The sequence below is a fragment of the Daphnia pulex genome, chromosome 8, assembly GCF_021134715.1.
Source record: "Daphnia pulex isolate KAP4 chromosome 8, ASM2113471v1".
In the NCBI taxonomy this organism is placed as follows: domain Eukaryota; kingdom Metazoa; phylum Arthropoda; class Branchiopoda; order Diplostraca; family Daphniidae; genus Daphnia; species Daphnia pulex.
In genome coordinates, this window is record NC_060024.1 from 13,654,578 (window position 1) to 13,671,486 (window position 16,909).

A 16,909-nucleotide genomic window follows, 5' to 3' on the forward strand; every position below is an offset into this window, starting at 1 on the left:
AGAGTTGATCAGACATCTCTACAGCAATATGCTGCCCCGTCTATTTCTAGATTTGTAGGGTCGTTGAAACCTGAAACTTTTTCGTCCTTGACTCTCGTCCGTACCTCGCCGAGCCGAGAGGTGAAAATGGAGGAGGAAAAGTGGGCCATAAAAAGCAGCTTAAGCTTAAGGTATGACAAGAAATAAAAAAAGGTACTACAAGGCGCTCATCCGGCGAGTTGTTGCCGGTGAACAACGAAGAGAGAGCCACTATACCAGCCAGCCAGCACAGGACAAAGACATTCGAGACCAAAAGTGGTCGCTCGGTCGCCCTAATGCAGGTCTCTGCTGGTCTGTTGCACGGATGGTGATCTAGGTGAAGGGCAAGACAAACAAGAAATGGAAATGGAAATAACACAGCAGCGACGATGGAGAGAGGCGAAATCACTCTCGCTTTCTAAAAATCTAAGGGCGACTCTACTACTATTTCTCTCTCTTATTCTTTCATATATAGGTTCTCTTTTCTTTCTATTAGCCCGCGTGGTGTGTTTCTCTTTTCAAACTTCTTTTTCCCTTTTTCACCGAATATACTATGTTGTGTTATGTCATCGCAAAACTAACAGCCCCGCCAGCAGCTTTTTCTTTCCTGTGATTACTCAACAAATGGAAGGGAAAAAGAGTCGCGCGCGTGGTGGGGAAAACTGGCCAACTTTTTGATTAAATACACACACGCTCTTTCATTATTATTATTATGATTACTATGATTTCCATTGTTCCATATCTCTCTTTTTTTTTCCTGCCTTTCCATTCGACCAGATTTTCTACTGCCCGTATAGTGTGTGCTGTATTAACTGCTGCGGAAGAAAAATGTTGACAGGGTTTCCACAACTTTCCCCGCGCTGTAATAATTGAAGGATGTCGCAAGGACTTTCGGGGGGCTGTCCTTATTTCCAATCTTTTCAGCTCAAATACCATCGGGACTATAAGCGATATATTCCGTTGGCAGCATTTATCTCTGCAATAAAGGCACGAGATCAAGGTATTTCATATTGTCGGTGCATAATATAATGGGAAAGGGGATAAACTATATCGCAACTTGCCGACCAACGGTCGAGGCGAACCGGTATACAGCCAATGACAAATGAACGGCCAAATCTGTGGAATTTGCGCACGAATGAATCATTCATGGCTCGCCGTCTGGACAAAAGAAAAAAGAAAATAAGAAACGGATTGAGGACAGCTTGTCCGTGACTCGGATCGATAATATAATGGCGAAACAAATCCAAGTCAAAACAAACGTATACATATAATTCTTTTAGACGAAGGTAGGTTACTAATTCGGGCTATAGTCATTGCTATTGTTATGGCTATACTTGCAATTCATCGAATTAATAATAAGCTATTTGACTACATTTTATGAATGGCTGTAATTCCCATTTTGCGACAATTAAAATAGCATATCGTAAATTTCTTGATTGGGACTCTATCCCAGACCAAAGTTTGTTAAATAGACAATTCATTGAAATTATCAAATCCAAATTAATTTCTTAGATTAAGAACATAGGTGTAATTTAACTATAAGGTTAATAAAACCTCTAAAAGACAATGTTGTCCAACTTGGCAGCTTTACTTTCTTTGATTTTTCAAATTTCGCACGAAACTCTCTAGTTTTAAAAGTGAGCTCTAGATGGCTCTTGAAACAAACAAACTTGTGACAGAAGAAGCTGATCGGTTTACAATTTGGAAATTCTTAAAAATTGTTTCTGAAAATGTCTATTGAAATTGAATCAGCCGAGTAATTACAAACATACATTTTAAAACATTGAGTTCCTAATGTAACATGCATTTCCTTAATCTTCTAGCGTTATTCGTCTCATCCAGCAGTTCTTGAAAGAGTCTAACTTGATGAGGACCCTCCAAGTGCTCCAGGTACCATGCCGGTTTTTGTTTTCTTACTCAATGTAGCCGAAAACAATATTCATTAAACAAATCTTTATCTTCCTCATTATGTAGGATGAAACAGGCATTTCTCTCAACACTGTCGATTCAGTTGAATCATTTGCAGATGACATTCTCAGTGGCCATTGGGATACAGTTTTAAAAGCAACACAATCTCTTAAACTTCCAGACAAGAAATTAATTGACCTTTATGAACAGGTATCAATCACTCATCAAGAATCTTTGCAAATTCTAGAGTCATAATAATAACGGGTAACAAATTGCTAGGTCGTTTTAGAATTGATAGAGCTCCGTGAGTTGGGGGCAGCCAGATCACTGCTGCGTCAGACAGATCCTATGGCCCTTATGAAACAGCAAGAACCTGATCGATATTTAAATCTAGGTCAGTTCTTCTTCTTTAGTCAACCCACCATCAGTAATTGATGAATTTCTTTTTGTTCGTCTTCCATAGAAAACCTGCTGGCTAGGTCTTATTTTGACACCAGGGAAGCATATCCCGAAGGAAGCAGTAAAGAAAAACGGAGAGCAGCCATTGCTCAAGCTCTGAGTGGAGAAGTGTCCGTGGTACCACCATCTCGTCTACTCGCTCTACTCGGGCAATCTTTGAAATGGCAACAGCATCAAGGACTTTTGCCTCCCGGTACCAGTATCGATCTTTTCAGAGGTAAAGCTGCCATCAAAGAACAAGAAGAGGAACAGCCACCTACTCAGTTGACTAAACACATCAAATTCGGACAAAAGTCTCACGTCGAATGCGCAAAATTCTCACCTGACGGACAGTATCTGGTCACCGGCTCTGTTGACGGCTTTATTGAAGTTTGGAATTTTACCACCGGAAAGATTCGTAAAGATCTCAAATACCAAGCTCAGGTAATCAAGAAATGTACCCTTCAATTTCAAATCACTGTAACATATTTTTGTTTTTATCTCCAGGACAATTTCATGATGATGGAAGATGCTATTCTCTGCCTAACCTTTAGTCGTGACTCTGAAATGCTTGCTAGTGGCTCTCAAGATGGCAAAATCAAAGTTTGGAAAATTCAGACTGGCCAGTGCCTACGCAAATTTGAGAAAGCCCATAGCAAAGGTGTGACCAGTATGCAGTTTTCCAAAGATAACAGCCAGCTATTGACAGGATCGTTCGACATGTCCGTCAGGTAAAGGCAATTGTTCCCATCTTTTTGTGAAAAATAATCGACGATCTTTGCTGATTCTTAAACTTTTATTTGCAGAGTCCACGGTTTAAAATCGGGCAAGACTCTGAAAGAATTCCGTGGCCACACTTCCTTCGTCAACGAAGCCATTTTCACAGCCGATGGTCATCACGTGTTGAGTGCTTCCTGTGACGGCAGTGTCAAAGTCTGGAGTATGAAATCGGGCGAGTGCGTCTCCACGTACAAATCGCTGGGCGGTTCATCAGGCGGTGACTTGACGATTCACACCATCACCCTCCTACCCAAGAACCCAGAGCAGTTTATCGTCAGCAATAAGAGCAGTACTGTAGTTATCATGAATATGCAGGGACAGGTAAGAGAAATATCTAAACGTTAATCGCCTAACGCTAAAATAATCCATTTCGTTCTTTATTAAAAAATACGCGTAGATTGTCAGATCATTCACCAGCGGTAAGCGTGATGGTGGTGACTTTGTTTGCTGTACCCTATCACCTAAAGGCGAATGGATTTATTGCATCGGTGAAGACATGGTGCTCTATTGTTTCTCCATCGCATCAGGCAAACTCGAAAAAACTTTAACGGTACTTTTTATTCTTTCTCGTAATTTCGCTGCTAGTTGTCGTTCTCATTTCTCCATTTCTGATTTAGGTCCACGAGAAAGAAGTCATAGGCATGAGTCACCACCCGCATCAAAATCTCCTATGTACCTACAGTGAAGACGGATTTCTGAGAATGTGGCGACCTTAAACTTTGATGACGAATCTATTTTGAACGAGGAAAAATACAGGTGTCGTTTTGTGAAGCTAGAAATGACTCTTCGATTTTCACAGCAAAGAGTCAACAGATTGGAGTTGAAACAACATGATGGTGAAACACAAGGCATAAATTTCATTCATAATTTTGTGCTGCTTCTCTTGGTTCCTGACTCTTTCGTTGTTAGCCCGTATTTCCACTTAAGGTGTTTTCATCTTTCCCGTCGCTTGTAAGGTCGCTGAGGTAGAATGATGAGTTGGACCTTGAGCGTGTCACGCTTGGGCCCAACCAGGAAAGGCGATGGTGGACTATTTGGCTGTGGCCGATCACAATCGAACCGATCCGGATTGATGTCCGAGTATGTCAGTAAGTTGTCATATCGCAGCACTGGTTCTTCCTGCGAGAAGATGAAATTCCGGACCGTTGTGCTTCGCACATGTTCAACTCCGCCGTGTACACCGTAAACCAGTACAGCTACACGGACGTGAGCTTCAATAGGGTCCTGCATCAACAAAAGTTCAACAATTCAGAATGGCGCTTCAATCAAATTAAAAAAAAAAAAAAAAAAGATTAACGATGAAACGACCTTCAGCATGAGTGACAGTCTTACTGTACGCAAAACTGTTTCTGGAACTTCGATATTTCCTTGCCAGACAATTAGACAGCAAGGCCGAAACCACACTCCTGTCACACAGTCAAAAAGGTATGTAAATTGAAATTGGGCTATCAGGGTATGAATGTTATTCTACCTTTGGGAGAGAACTCGATAACCCACTCATAGGCGTCTGTTTCAAAGTCGGCACAAGAAGCCGGCGAAGAGAGCAACAGAGTTCTCGTGTGGTACGCCGGTAATGAGGGGAAATTCTCCAGTGTTATGTGAGTGCCCCATTTTTCGGAAGTGTAAAGACGCGGTGTGAACAACTGGGAATCGGGATTGTTCTGTTGCAACAGTGCTTCTGTGAATTCTTCCCTTTGCCCTATTAAGACGTAATTGATTACTGGAATGGAAAAATCAATCGTCAACTAAACGTTTGTGGTTCCTTTTACCTGAATGAAATGCCATTGCAATGGCCATGCGTTCGACGAAGAATTCTTTGAAGCGCTGAGTGAGCGAACAGAGAAGCAAATCGGCCAGCTGCCTCGGAGTCATCATTGGAAATCTGACGTACGAAAACACTTGACGAATAAGGTTCTCGTTAGGATCATCCTGTACCTCTATCCACTTGACTAGACAGTGGAAAAGAGTCATTTCGTCATAAACGGCCAAGTCGTCCATGTGGATTAGAGAAATTAGTACGTCAACTTCGCAAGTCCCGAAGTCATCCTGTGCTGCAACGCTTTGAAAGTTCCATCGAACGTAATCTCTACATAAGATATGAACAAATTACATAGAATTAACATTTTTATAATCAGGATTCACTATTTTATACCTGCAAGCATTTGCCAATTGTTGATGACCACAGGCAAAACTGTACTGCAACCAGTTCATTAGCTGGTTACATCTTGAAGCAGAGGGGATATTTTCTATCATAAAGTTCTTGCAAAGGCTCATCAAATCAAGTACATTATACTTGTCAGCTAAAGCCATTACTGGCATCACAGTTGCATGGGAGATTTGTATCCGTCCTGTAGCAAAAATTCAGTTATATCTTGGTGTACTATGACATTTGAGGAGTATGCTACCTGTATAAAGGTAAGCCAAAAAGTCCCCAAACACATTACAACACTGTGTAGGCTCTTGTAATGTTATTCTCTTGTTGTGAGATTCTGTCCAGTTGGGATTCATTAGCATTACCTATGATCAAAAGGATGAAATTGTTTATTCTAAACATGAAAATAAAAATAGGTTTAAAAATGTTGAGGCCCTACATGGAAGACTTCACTAGAGGCACAGAGTATCAGACGATGAGCAAGGTAATCTTTCCCACCGACAACCAAGCACACATCACTCATTAATTTATCAGCATACAATTTTGCTATTTTATCTAGCACTGTAGATGAATTGTCCACCTGTAATTCATTTAAGGTTTAAAATAGTTGCACTCTAGTTTTTCAATCTAAAACTCACCTGCAGTCCATCAATATGAACCTCCTCTTGAGAAGATTCATTCTGCTGTGTCTCTGTGTATTCCCTTGTACTGTAATAATCATGTTCATTTAAAGGGCCTGGTCGATTGTGGTGATTCATAATAATAAGTCAATTTTGAACACTGCATCCAGAATATTGAATGAAATAATTTTTCTTTGGCTCAGCACGAGTTCGAATTATGCAAGCAGGGAGGAAACAACAACATGCAGTTTAAGCACAACAAAATATAGCAGACTACACCGAAACGAATCAGCTGGGAGTGGAAGCCAAACTTCTGCTACTGTCAGAAAATTTGCCACACAGAAACAAGAGTGTCATCATTTTGACATCTAACACTTTCGAAATCTTCCTAGTTGGTGAGCCCGTTAACGCTATTTAAGTAGATTTGTTCGTCCAATAAAATTAATTTATATCAGTATTCAAGAGTGAATAAAAATATACATGTTTACATTTCTAACCCTTTCATTGAAGGATTTTCCAAGTAGTGACAAACTATTGAACTAAAATGTAGTTGGAGACAATAGCTTTTGAGAATTACATTGTGATGATAAAATAATTTATGAGTTTATCTATTATTTCAAGCTATCTAAATCATTCCTCTAAACTAATTGTAGATTACTGTGTTTTTTAAGGAATCCTTTGTCCACTGTAGGACTCGGATCATGGAGGACAACCACCTTGTAAACAATCCCAGAACAAAAAACTGGGGGGATTCTAAACAAGCAGTTAGGGAACTGCGGCGTCAAATCTCTTGCCTTTCTTCCAGAGTACCATCAACATTTTCCTTCAGACAGCTCTCTCCATCAGTAATAAGGATTTATTTCCTATGTTCCCCATCAAATGGACGAGAGACAACTCTTTTTTCTGTGATGTGGATGCAACTCTTGCTTGGTAACATATCTCAGAGATTGTAACACAGTAATTCATCATGTGTAATAATGTGTTGTTTGAATCATAATAGGGAACTTGAAGGTTCTCCTCTAGTTTGGCATGCAGCAATAGACCCAAATTTTCAAGTGATGCCCTCAGTAGGCAAATTTTCTAAAGAAGAGCAGTTGCAGTGGGAAAGAAAGAGATTAGTTACATCTGGAATTACTTCTTATGAGCTTCATCACGAATCTGGAAGGCTAATCTTTCCCGCCGGTGGATCTATGTTCCAGTGCATGGATCCAGGAAATCATATCGTGAATTTACAACCTATCCAATTAGAAACGAATTGCGGCGGGGCTCGCCTTAACTGTCAAATCTGCCCGAATTTTTCCGAGTTAGTAGCCTTCGTATCGAATTCAGATGTTTGGGTCGCGCACACCGAGTCAGGTAAAACAATAGAATTAATCAGAGCTAGTTTTCGCAGTATATTAATATTAGCCGGTACGGTTATTTTCTCTACGTTTTAGGGAATGAACAACGATTAACATGGGTCCATACCAACAAAAATAGCTTGGCAGCAGATCCGTTAAGTGCAGGAATCCCTTCTTATGTTATTCAAGAAGAATTTTGCCGTTTTCAGGGCTTTTGGTGGCAGCCTGAAATGACTGGTAAATATTGACCATAGTTTACTATACCGAAAAACAATCTGGTTCACCAAAACAGTTTCTTTTCTTTTTTTCAAGATGGCATTTTTCGAATCCTTATAGAAGAGGTGGACGAATCCGATGTAGGCATAATAAAGTTTCCGAGCTTCAACGGTGATGGAGGGATGGAAGAATATAGGTTTGAGAAAAAGTTTTTACGTTTTTGAAAGTTGTTATCGAAAAGCTTATTAATAATAACTGAAATAAATAGGTTCCCTCGAGCAGGAACTCCAAACGCCAAATCGGATCTAAAGATGGTCACCTTCCAACTCAATGAAAAGAACGAATTTGTTGACATTCAGTTACTTGAATTGCCACAGCCCTTAGGAATAATGTTCCCGTCAGCCGAATATTTGACTCGAGCCGGGTGGACACCTCAAGGCGACCAGTAAGTTCTAAAATTCGATTCATTGGCAATCGCGTTACGCAAAATCAAAACTTCTTTTTGTTTTCTAGTGTCTGGGTACAACTGGTTGACCGTTTGCAACAGAAACTTGATTTAGTACTTATTCCGGTCCACTTTTTCCGACCCTGTCGTGCCACACGGAGGGCTAATTTTATCGAAACCAGTACGTCATTATCTCCCATATGCCGTCTGCCAGCCCAGATGCTATGCAGTGTCTTCAGTCAAAATTGGATCAATGTAACTAATCAAAAGAAATTCCTTGCATACTAAAATGTTTAATACTCCGTTGGAAATTCTTAGGTCCATGATATCCTGCATTTCCTGCCCATGGATGAACCGGACATGATGCGATTCATTTTTGCTTCCGAAGAAACTGGCTACCGTCATTTGTACCTTTACACAGTTCAGCTTGCTGTCTCCCCAAACAAGGCCTCAATTACTGACGGTAAAATTTTAATTTTTTGAATGAGTCATTTCATTCATGATGAAAAATCCTGTTTGTTATGCTAGGAGTTTGCCGAGCCACGCAAGTTGATAAACAACCACTGACTAGCGGTGAATGGGAGGTGCTAGACCAGTGGTTGTGGGTGGATCATAAATTCGGACTGGTCTATTTTATGGGATTGCGTGACTCTCCATTGAGCTCTCACTTATACGTCACATCTTACAACCGACCAGGTTCAAACATTGTTCGTTTGACACAGAATGGCTACTCGCACACTGTTTCCATGAATAAGGTACAAATGTTCAAAAATTCTGCTTGCTTAAGTGTCATTTCTCAAACCCCTTTTGTTTCACTGATTTGAAGGAATGCACAATATTTGTGACAGTCTACAGCAATACTCAATCGATGCCAGCCTGCCAAGTAGTGGCCTTGGAACCTCCAGCCGATTTAGTTCATCCTGTACCCCTGGCTTTCTTAGTCGAACCAGCCCGTTAGATCCCATAATTTTATATATTAAAAAATAATAATAATAATAATAATGATATTTATTTCATTGCCGATAGTTCCAGATCAGTGGTATCAGCCACCAGAACTATTCAGTCACGTGATCTCTTCCGGTGACAGACTTCACGGAATGATATTTCGACCGCACAATTATCGACCCGGACAAAAGTATCCAACCGTTCTCAACATCTATGGGGGCCCTGAAGTTCAGTTGGTCACAAATACGTTCAAGGTATCTAACATCTATAAATAATTTCAAGTTTATCGATTCTCAATTCAAGCGCTTTGACAGGGTCTGCGACAATTACGACTGCACATGCTGGCTGCTCTTGGTTATTGCGTCGTCACCATTGATTCAAGGGGATCGCAAAATCGTGGCGTCAACTTTGAGAGTCACATCAAAGGACGATTGGTAAGGAGACTTAAGTTTATACTTGTCTGACTTTCCTCAACCGTCGTGTTTATTACAGGGCACAGTTGAGCTTCACGACCAAGTTGAAGTGTTGCAGTGGGTAGCGGAGACGATGAGCTGCATCGATCTCAACCGCGTCGCAATTCACGGCTGGTCATATGGTGGATACCTCAGTCTCCTTGGATTAGCTCAATATTCCCATGTCTTCAAGGTTGCCATTGCTGGAGCGCCAGTCACTTCATGGAACTTGTACGATACAGGTTACACCGAGAGATATCTGGGTCAACCGCAGACCAATCAAATCGGCTACAAGAACGGATCCGTGCTGAGCTACGTGAACCAATTCCCAGATCAGTAAGTCATTTAACAATCCAGTCATTCACGGGTTTTCCAATTATTTTGTTTTTCAACAGAGAAAACCGGTTGCTGATTATTCATGGGATGATCGACGAAAACGTGCATTTTGCCCACACTAGTCAGCTAATCAATGCTTTAGTTCGGTCTGGGAAACCCTATCAGCTTCAGGTTGGTCTTAACCAGTTCTTTTAAAAGCATATGCGACTAGTTTTTTAATTATCAATTCAATTCAACACAGGTGTACCCTAACGAGCGCCACAGTTTGCGTCATTTAGATGCTAGCGAGCACTACGAAACCGTCTTACTTACATTCTTACGCAATTGTTTATAGAATGAATTTAAATGGGGAGAATGGGATACCTCTTGGGAACGAGAGGGTGGTTCTTAGTTTTGTGACAACCTATTCGTTAACGAGTATAACCTTGTGTTTGTATGTGTCTTGAGTTTATGTGACTGTGATTCATCCATTGATGCGCATGTGTGTTGTCACTGCCATCTTTATCGCCTCAACGGAGGTTCTACAGTGTCTCAGTATATCGTCAGTTAATCACTCCAGGACGAAGGGGGCTTGCTTCACTTCAAACATTAATGTATAGTAGCAGTCCATGAAGAAACGGCACTATTTTTTAGCCACTCTATTTTTGATTTTTTGTTGATTTCTTTCCATCGTCTACGGTGTTACTGTGCGACCGCACGGCAACACATTGACTCAACTGTTATTTTGAGCGGTGCCGCACGGTCGTCGGTAGCTTTTTTTTCCTTCTTTCTATATTCTTTTGTGCTTTTTGCGAGAAGAACATTTGGGCTAAAACTCTTTTGATGTTTAGGAAAAGGTTTTTTTTCGCATCTTGCAACTGCATTTTTCGCGCATATGCTTGTGGTGATTATAAATTGGCAGTTGAGTTCTTTCGAGCCCATGTTGTTTGGTTTGTTTCATTTTTTGGCCCCCTTTCCTAATATTCTTGTTCTTTTACTTTGACGGCTACGCTGTACTATTTTCTTTCATAAATAAATTCATCGCTAACTTCCATTGCCACTAAGTTAAGTGTTTGGACATTTCTAATTAAAACTAATGCTGTCAATGATATGCGAATTTAGTATGTCAGTAGCAAAATCAAAAACAAAAAAATAAAAACCCCACTAGTGCGCCACCATTGGAGATAGAAAAAGATAGTATAAAATAAAGAGAGTAAACGGGATTTTGGGAAAATATCAGCCGATGGACGTACTCAATATCAGTTAGTTTTAATATGAGATAAGTAAAATTGAAGGTTATTTGGAGTGGTATTCGCTGGATGTCCGACCTGGGTTCCCTCTCGTACTTAATTGCGCTGCATACTGGGCCATAATTGGACCACCTTTCGTTTACCAAATAAACGGTAACGGTTGACAATCTCGAGGGGTTGAATGCGACCGACACAACTTCTAGATTTATAGGTTCATGATGTAATGTTGTAGCTTTGTAGCGTATATTGGTGATGATGAATAAGCACCTTCTGGTGCTAGGTGATGTCTAGACTAGTGGTTGACTAGTGGTCGAGGTGGTTGACTAGACTAGTCACTTACTGATAGTAATAATAATAAATGTGGCGAAATAAATAAATTTCACATTTGAAATTTGGAGTGCAGTTACCGCGCCGATTTACACACAAAAGATCAGGAAGCACAGTTGCCAGTTGCCAAAAAGTGAAGTGATCGCTCAAATTGCTCGGTCTTTCTTAATGAATATGGCAACGTTTTCCGCAGTCCAGTTCCAGATATTAGGTTAACCGTCAAGTTACCCTTGAGAAAGTGTATAAATAGTCTCGTCACTTGCTATTCAAGCATGGTCAAAATTTTTAACATGAGTTTGAGCTGCATGTACCGAAAAAGCAATTGGAAAATGGTGTGAGATTTCGAATATGTAATTTGCAGGTAATTTGGTTTCAATTAATTTACAGTGTCCAGTACTGTTTCATTATCACATAAATAAATGTATACTTTTTTAAGGCAAATTATTTTCAAGATGGTATGATCTTTCATCTTTGTGCAGCAGAAAATCTGAAGCAACTTCATCTGTGAATGTGAGGTAAGATTTTGAATTCCTTGAGTGCTCATAAGAATTTAAACGGGATGAACCTTAAAATGTCTTGATAGGAATTGCCGTCTGATTATCTATTGATGATTTTTACTTCTGATTTGAGTTTTATATCCACGTTTCTTCTCTGTTGACTCTGTTTCTAACTTGTTGTTTTTTAACTACAAGTTAGATAATCTAGCTACAGGTTTATCTGGATGCAAGTCTTTGAGAGGTCAGCTGGCTGCCTTCTTTGGGAATTCTTTGGGTCTTCCGATAGAACCAAGCTAAAGGTATATTGATTTGGGAGGCTTACTGCTTGAGATGTTCCTTCACATGATGTTGTAATTTGCGACTGAGGCTTGGTTCTGCTGGACATGCCTGCGTCCATTATGGTAGATCTTGCTCTTTGTTGATACTGTGCTATCTGATACCCAAATGATTGGGTTTGTCTTAGGATATTGGTTAGCAAATTTTTACTAATGTTGTTCATTATCTTTAGGTGTAGTTGTATGGTTGTGACAATAAGCTTCTGGTCTCTGAGGATGCCTGGATGCAAGTCTGCAGTTGAGGTAAGGTTTGTTTTTACTCGAATCACATATGCATCGTCGATTAGTGATCTCCATTTTGGGGTTTTACATTTGCAACGGCGCTAGATCAATGCTGTACGTACCAGCTGGTGACTTTATTCAATGAGGTGCACCTTCTAGAATACTACTGACACCCCTTTTAAGATCTCACTTGTGGACTTGTTTTGTAACTGCTGATTTTGAACATTTGCAGGTGATTTATTCTCAAATATAAATAGCACCTTCGTTTCCCTACCGACTGCTAGTTTCAAGGTGGGTGAGTTTCATTGGTTCGTTTTTGTTTTCGAGAATCTTACCCCACCATTGCAATCTGTCGTTGATTGGTGTTTGAAAGTTCTCGTAGATAAAAGTGGAATATTCATCCACTGAATGATCTTCGTGATCATATCGGTCAGATTTTATTCAAACAGTTCTCTTTCTATTATTTTTGTTTGCCATGAATTGGTTTAGATTTTCCTGTTCTTTTTTTCCAGGGTTTCACCTAATGATACTTTCAACATATTTATGGAATTCTTTGTGGAGCGATTGATGGATTTCATTGTTTGAAATGGTAAGGAATTTTTATGTAATAGGGCCTAGCTTGCTGAATGATGAACCTTAAAATGTCTTGATAGGAATTGCCGTCTGATCACATTGATGATTTTTATTTCTGAAACATATTTTAGTGTGATATTTTGTCATTGCACTACCGGTTTCTAACCTGCATTTTTTTACTACAGGTATGGTTGGGTGACTTACTGCAAGTTTCTTAATATAACTGACACTGGCTGCCTTTTTGGTGTCAAGGAAGAAACGGATCGAGGTATGTTCACGTGAGGAAGTTTGTTCGAATTATTCTTTCCAATGATGTTGTAATTTGCGACTGAGGCTTGTTTCTGCTGGACATGCCTGCGTCCATTATGGTAGGTCTTGCTCTTTGGTGATAGTGTGCAATCTGACTGACACCTTATCGATATTCTCTATGTGTTTGATTGTATGTTGACTGATTTCGGTTTCATTCTCTATGTGTTGTCAGGTAGTCTTGGGAATCATACCTCAGTGCCTGAGGAAGCCTGGATCGTCTGCTCTTGAAGGTGAGGTATTGTTTTAATTCATTTACTATATGCATCGTCGATTAGTGATCTCTCTCCATTTTGGGGTTTCACATTTGCACCGGTGCTAGATCAATGCTGTACGTACCAGCTGGTGACTTTACTCAATGAAGTGCACCTTCTAGAATACTACCGACAACTTAATAAAATCTTAATTGGGGATTTGTTTTTTAACTTTTGAATTTTTAACGATTGCAGGTGATTTATTTTCGGGCTTGAGCTGATGCACATGGTGTCTTGTTTCCATATCGACTGCTTGCTTCAAGGTAGGCGACTATTTTTACTTCGTTGTTGTTTTCGAGAATCTTACCCCACCATTGCAATCGTTCGTTGATTGGTGTTTGAAAGTTCTCGTAAATAAAAGTGGAATATTCATCCACTGAATGATCATCGTGTTCATATCGGTCAGATTTTATTCCAACATGTTCTTTACGAATCTTTGTGACTATTAGCTGGCGTGAAGAGATTGGATTTTAACCTTTATTTTCTGTCGTTAGTGCGTTCGTCGCTTCAAGGCTTCTGGCTCCGTCGTGTCGGTTTTTTCACTTGCGTCGCTAGGTACGTTTCTTTTTCGCTTCATCCCTTTGAGATTAGCACACTTTGCATTCTTGTGGATGTCGAGTTCTATTCATCTCGCAAATTATCCTCCGTATCTAACGCGTCCTCTGTGATCGTAGCGTTGGGCGGTTTAGATTCGGATACATTTCGAAAACTTTTTATTGTTTACTTATTTTGTTTTTACTATTCGTATAGGGTTAACAAGGAACTGAAGCTGTCGGTCAACAGCAGGATCGATGCGTGTGGCCTGGTTCGCTAGGTACGTTTGCGTCAGTAATTGAAGAAATTGCACGTTGATAGTCTGGCTTATTCTGAAATATGGAATAGTTGGAAGAATTAAGTGCTACAGAATATGGAGTTTCTGCAGAGCTGAGTGGAATTATTGCCATAACAGTTTTGAGAAATTCCTACATTTGCTTGCTTGAATTATACAATTCATTTGGCTAAATGTTTTTCATTCACATAGGTATTTGGAAAATGGCCGTAGGTTCCAATCGTGATGTAGTATTCGTAATGTGTATGGACTCGTTTGAATAAACCTGTTTTGCAGAAATGAAATTCGATTGTCTAGTTTTTATTTTATCACGGGTTCATTAGTGGGAAAAGTCTGCCATAACATTTAAGCCAATATCGGCATCTCGCAATGGTGTTTTTAAACGGAAACGCGTGTGTTTCGTGGTAAGAAAATAACTGAGTCCCTCATTGCCAAGCAATAAATGTCGTCATATTCAGTTAAGTTACTTGAAATGAAACGGTAGCAGAACATGTGATAACAAAAGCACACCATTCAGATGAGATGATTAAAGTGATATGAATTAAGAGTGGTGCGTCTGCTATGAATTTTGCGGTGTTGTAGTTTGGCTATTTTCTGTTATAGTGAATGTTGAAGAGTATGAAGACATTTAGCAGGCTAACAGCTTGCCATTCTGGCAGCTTCATCCTCATATAAGCTGCTTAGTTGATTGTCTCTTGTTGAAGTTGTTTTATTGGGTGAGTTAACTTTTTAATTTCGAAAAGGTAGCACGACTAGCCATGTGCAAACATTTCTGCTTTTTTCTATTGTGAGCATATTTCTGGTGCTAACTTTACCTTCTTTAATAATACTTTAATATGATCTCAGCTGGCTTTAAAATCAACACAAGAAGCATCATTGGATATGTTTGCCTGATGAGAAGACAATTTTTATAGCACTCTCCCTTAACAAATTGTGAAGAAAGATCTACAAGTTACAAGAATACAAGATTGATGTATGTCATGACTCATGACTCATGATTCATTTTTAAATTAAACAACTAATACATTCTGAAGAACATTTTTTACAATTTGACAGAGTGATACCTGATAACTCCTTTCATTGAAAACTCATTCAATAGTTCTGCCTTAAAACACCCTGAAAAGAAATCATGTTTGAGTAAGTAAGGTGATTTTCTCTTTGCCATCCTCGTCAGAACAAGTAAATTTCTGAATTTTTTTTTTTAGAAATCCTGTGGTCATTCAGAAAACACATGTGGTGATGGCTATCAATCACCAATTTCATCATGTATTCTGGTATTCCCCATCTTCCATGTTTTCTGCTGTGATTGTAACTCAGTGATACGTATATCATATAAGTGTAAGTTCATTGCTCTTTAATAATTTCTACCCCCTGAATTAATGGTGTGTGTATTTGAATTTTCAGTTGAGTGAAGTGAAGCCTTTTGGAGCTGTTGATGGCCGGAAGTCTGTAACTACCCAACACGAGGTCACTAGGTTCTCACTGTCAAATAGAACTATGCAAGCTTCTACGGCAGTTGCAGACTTTGTAGACCCCCCAAGATCTCCTGGCCGTTCCTTGTGCCGATTTAAAGCAAGTCCCTGACTATCATCAGATAAATCATCAAGGATCAAAACATGGACTTTGGTTGAGGCCAGATAATTGAGACCCGGATTACAGCTAGAGACGTTACCAATGACTCGTGGAGTTTATTACCAACATCGTCAAGACTAAACCCATTTATTTATTAGTGGGTATAAGTGTAAAATTTAATTTGTTGTACAGCAACCGAGGAGTGGAAACGCGTAAAGTGACCCCTAATAGAAGATATTCGTACTGCAGGACAAATCTCATCATGTTGTTGATGACGGAGAGAAAGCTAGAGTCGTACACTCGTAGGCCTACGTTACTTTAGAATGTCTTAAGTTAAATTTAGGTATGTTTTCAACATGTTCCAACTGATGCAGTGTTTATTAATTATTTTTCAATTACCATTGTAGAGTTCAACCTGCAGACGGGCCGGCCAGTTTGCATGTCCTTCACGCTTGAAGGTCACGGGGATCATTCCGTAAAACTGTCATGTGGTGGTGTCGAGATTGGGTGAGAATCGTGCAGTGGTGTAGAGGTTGGGTGAGAACGACACGTGTTGCAATCATTATGAAACAGGTATAATAGCCACAAACCATAACCATTTGGTATTCATTTTGATATTGGTTTTTGTAGACCCATCCCCAGCAACGTCAACCTGCAGAAGGAAAGGCCAGTTTGCATGTCTTTCACAATCGAAGGTCAAGGAGATCATTACTTAAAACGTGCCATGCAGTGGGGTAGAGGTTGGGTGAGAACGACACGTGTTACATAGCCATTTGGTATTCATTTTGATATTGGTTGTTGTAGACCCATCCCCTGCAGAAGGAAAGAAAATTTTCCTTCACTTCCGAAGGTCACGGAGATCATTACGTTAAATGTGTCATGTGGTATAGAGGTTGGGTGAGAACGGGACGTGTCGCATCATTATCAAGCAGATACAATTGCCGCAAGGCTTAAAAGGTGAAGGGATGGAAAAAAATCGTATAAAAGGAGAGAAAAAGGCGGTGGAAAATCAGTCGAGTGAGGAGCTCCGACACGTCAACAACTGCAGCGTACTATTTGTCACCAACAGGATTCTTCATCGTGCAATCATGGGTAAATATTCTGTTTTTACATGG

The 16,909-nt window shown here is 39.8% G+C and overlaps 3 protein-coding genes and 2 long non-coding RNA genes across 8 annotated transcripts in view; 4 read left to right on the forward strand and 1 right to left on the reverse strand.

The window, feature by feature from the left end:
- The window catches only part of LOC124201033, a 74,649-nt gene that overhangs the window by 56,557 nt on the left and 1,183 nt on the right, over nt 1-16,909 (forward strand). The window contains exons 1-5 of one of the 2 annotated variants that reach the window (XR_006877464.1): nt 15,450-15,560; nt 15,627-16,137; nt 16,202-16,367; nt 16,425-16,539; nt 16,599-16,886. The exons of the other annotated variant lie outside the window; for it this stretch is intronic. This is a non-coding gene — a long non-coding RNA (uncharacterized LOC124201033). Of the gene's footprint in view, nt 1-15,449; nt 15,561-15,626; nt 16,138-16,201; nt 16,368-16,424; nt 16,540-16,598; nt 16,887-16,909 lie in introns of those variants that run through there. 2 annotated transcript variants of the gene reach the window in all.
- On the forward strand, nt 1,626-3,919 carry LOC124201008 (WD40 repeat-containing protein SMU1-like). The gene is made up of 9 exons (XM_046597443.1): nt 1,626-1,774; nt 1,842-1,908; nt 1,993-2,136; nt 2,206-2,320; nt 2,390-2,808; nt 2,872-3,095; nt 3,171-3,465; nt 3,542-3,694; nt 3,762-3,919. Exons 1-9 carry the CDS (start codon nt 1,749-1,751, stop codon nt 3,858-3,860), a joined length of 1,542 nt encoding a protein of 513 aa, XP_046453399.1. The 5' UTR covers nt 1,626-1,748; the 3' UTR covers nt 3,861-3,919.
- On the reverse strand, nt 3,857-6,075 carry LOC124201009 (BTB/POZ domain-containing protein 17-like). The gene is made up of 8 exons (XM_046597444.1): nt 5,935-6,075; nt 5,736-5,876; nt 5,550-5,661; nt 5,297-5,492; nt 4,914-5,230; nt 4,616-4,843; nt 4,453-4,550; nt 3,857-4,368 (listed from the first exon to the last, which is right to left on the reverse strand). Exons 1-8 carry the CDS (start codon nt 6,052-6,054, stop codon nt 4,078-4,080), a joined length of 1,503 nt encoding a protein of 500 aa, XP_046453400.1. The 5' UTR covers nt 6,055-6,075; the 3' UTR covers nt 3,857-4,077.
- On the forward strand, nt 6,192-10,681 carry LOC124201006 (dipeptidyl peptidase 9-like). Its single transcript, XM_046597440.1, has 15 exons — nt 6,192-6,311; nt 6,588-6,846; nt 6,917-7,272; nt 7,353-7,493; nt 7,569-7,668; nt 7,741-7,917; nt 7,986-8,172; nt 8,236-8,380; nt 8,446-8,672; nt 8,744-8,870; nt 8,944-9,116; nt 9,177-9,296; nt 9,355-9,650; nt 9,710-9,821; nt 9,892-10,681. The coding sequence occupies exons 2-15, from the start codon at nt 6,782-6,784 to the stop codon at nt 9,982-9,984; spliced, it is 2,319 nt and encodes a 772-aa protein (XP_046453396.1). The 5' UTR covers nt 6,192-6,311; nt 6,588-6,781; the 3' UTR covers nt 9,985-10,681.
- On the forward strand, nt 11,427-14,506 carry LOC124201034. 3 transcript variants are annotated; one of them, XR_006877466.1, is made up of 13 exons: nt 11,427-11,567; nt 11,643-11,721; nt 11,899-12,002; nt 12,212-12,281; nt 12,366-12,406; nt 12,493-12,551; nt 12,773-12,849; nt 13,019-13,201; nt 13,315-13,372; nt 13,589-13,656; nt 13,888-13,948; nt 14,144-14,207; nt 14,415-14,506. It is a non-coding gene; the product is annotated as an uncharacterized LOC124201034 (long non-coding RNA). The 3 variants fall into 3 exon arrangements; XR_006877467.1 differs by lacking the exon at nt 12,366-12,406 and having other exon boundaries at nt 11,903-12,002; nt 13,019-13,101; XR_006877468.1 differs by lacking the exon at nt 12,366-12,406 and having other exon boundaries at nt 11,918-12,002.

Bases quoted from the DNA above. Each gene is read 5' to 3' on its own strand.
- LOC124201008 (XM_046597443.1), top strand. From the start codon at position 1,749: ATGTCTATTGAAATTGAATCAGCCGA. The intron at 1,775-1,841 runs GTAATTACAAAC...TTAATCTTCTAG, and splicing joins ATTGAAATTGAATCAGCCGA to CGTTATTCGTCTCATCCAGC. The intron at 3,096-3,170 runs GTAAAGGCAATT...TTTTATTTGCAG, and splicing joins TCGTTCGACATGTCCGTCAG to AGTCCACGGTTTAAAATCGG.
- LOC124201009 (XM_046597444.1), bottom strand. From the start codon at position 6,054: ATGAATCACCACAATCGACCAGGCCCTTTAAATGAACATGATTATTAC. The intron at 5,662-5,735 runs GTAGGGCCTCAA...TTTTGATCATAG, and splicing joins CCTCTAGTGAAGTCTTCCAT to GTAATGCTAATGAATCCCAA. The intron at 5,493-5,549 runs GTAGCATACTCC...TTTTTGCTACAG, and splicing joins TTTGGCTTACCTTTATACAG to GACGGATACAAATCTCCCAT.
- LOC124201006 (XM_046597440.1), top strand. From the start codon at position 6,782: ATGTTCCCCATCAAATGGACGAGAGACAACTCTTTTTTCTGTGATGTG. The intron at 8,381-8,445 runs GTAAAATTTTAA...TTGTTATGCTAG, and splicing joins CAAGGCCTCAATTACTGACG to GAGTTTGCCGAGCCACGCAA. The intron at 9,117-9,176 runs GTATCTAACATC...GCGCTTTGACAG, and splicing joins TGGTCACAAATACGTTCAAG to GGTCTGCGACAATTACGACT.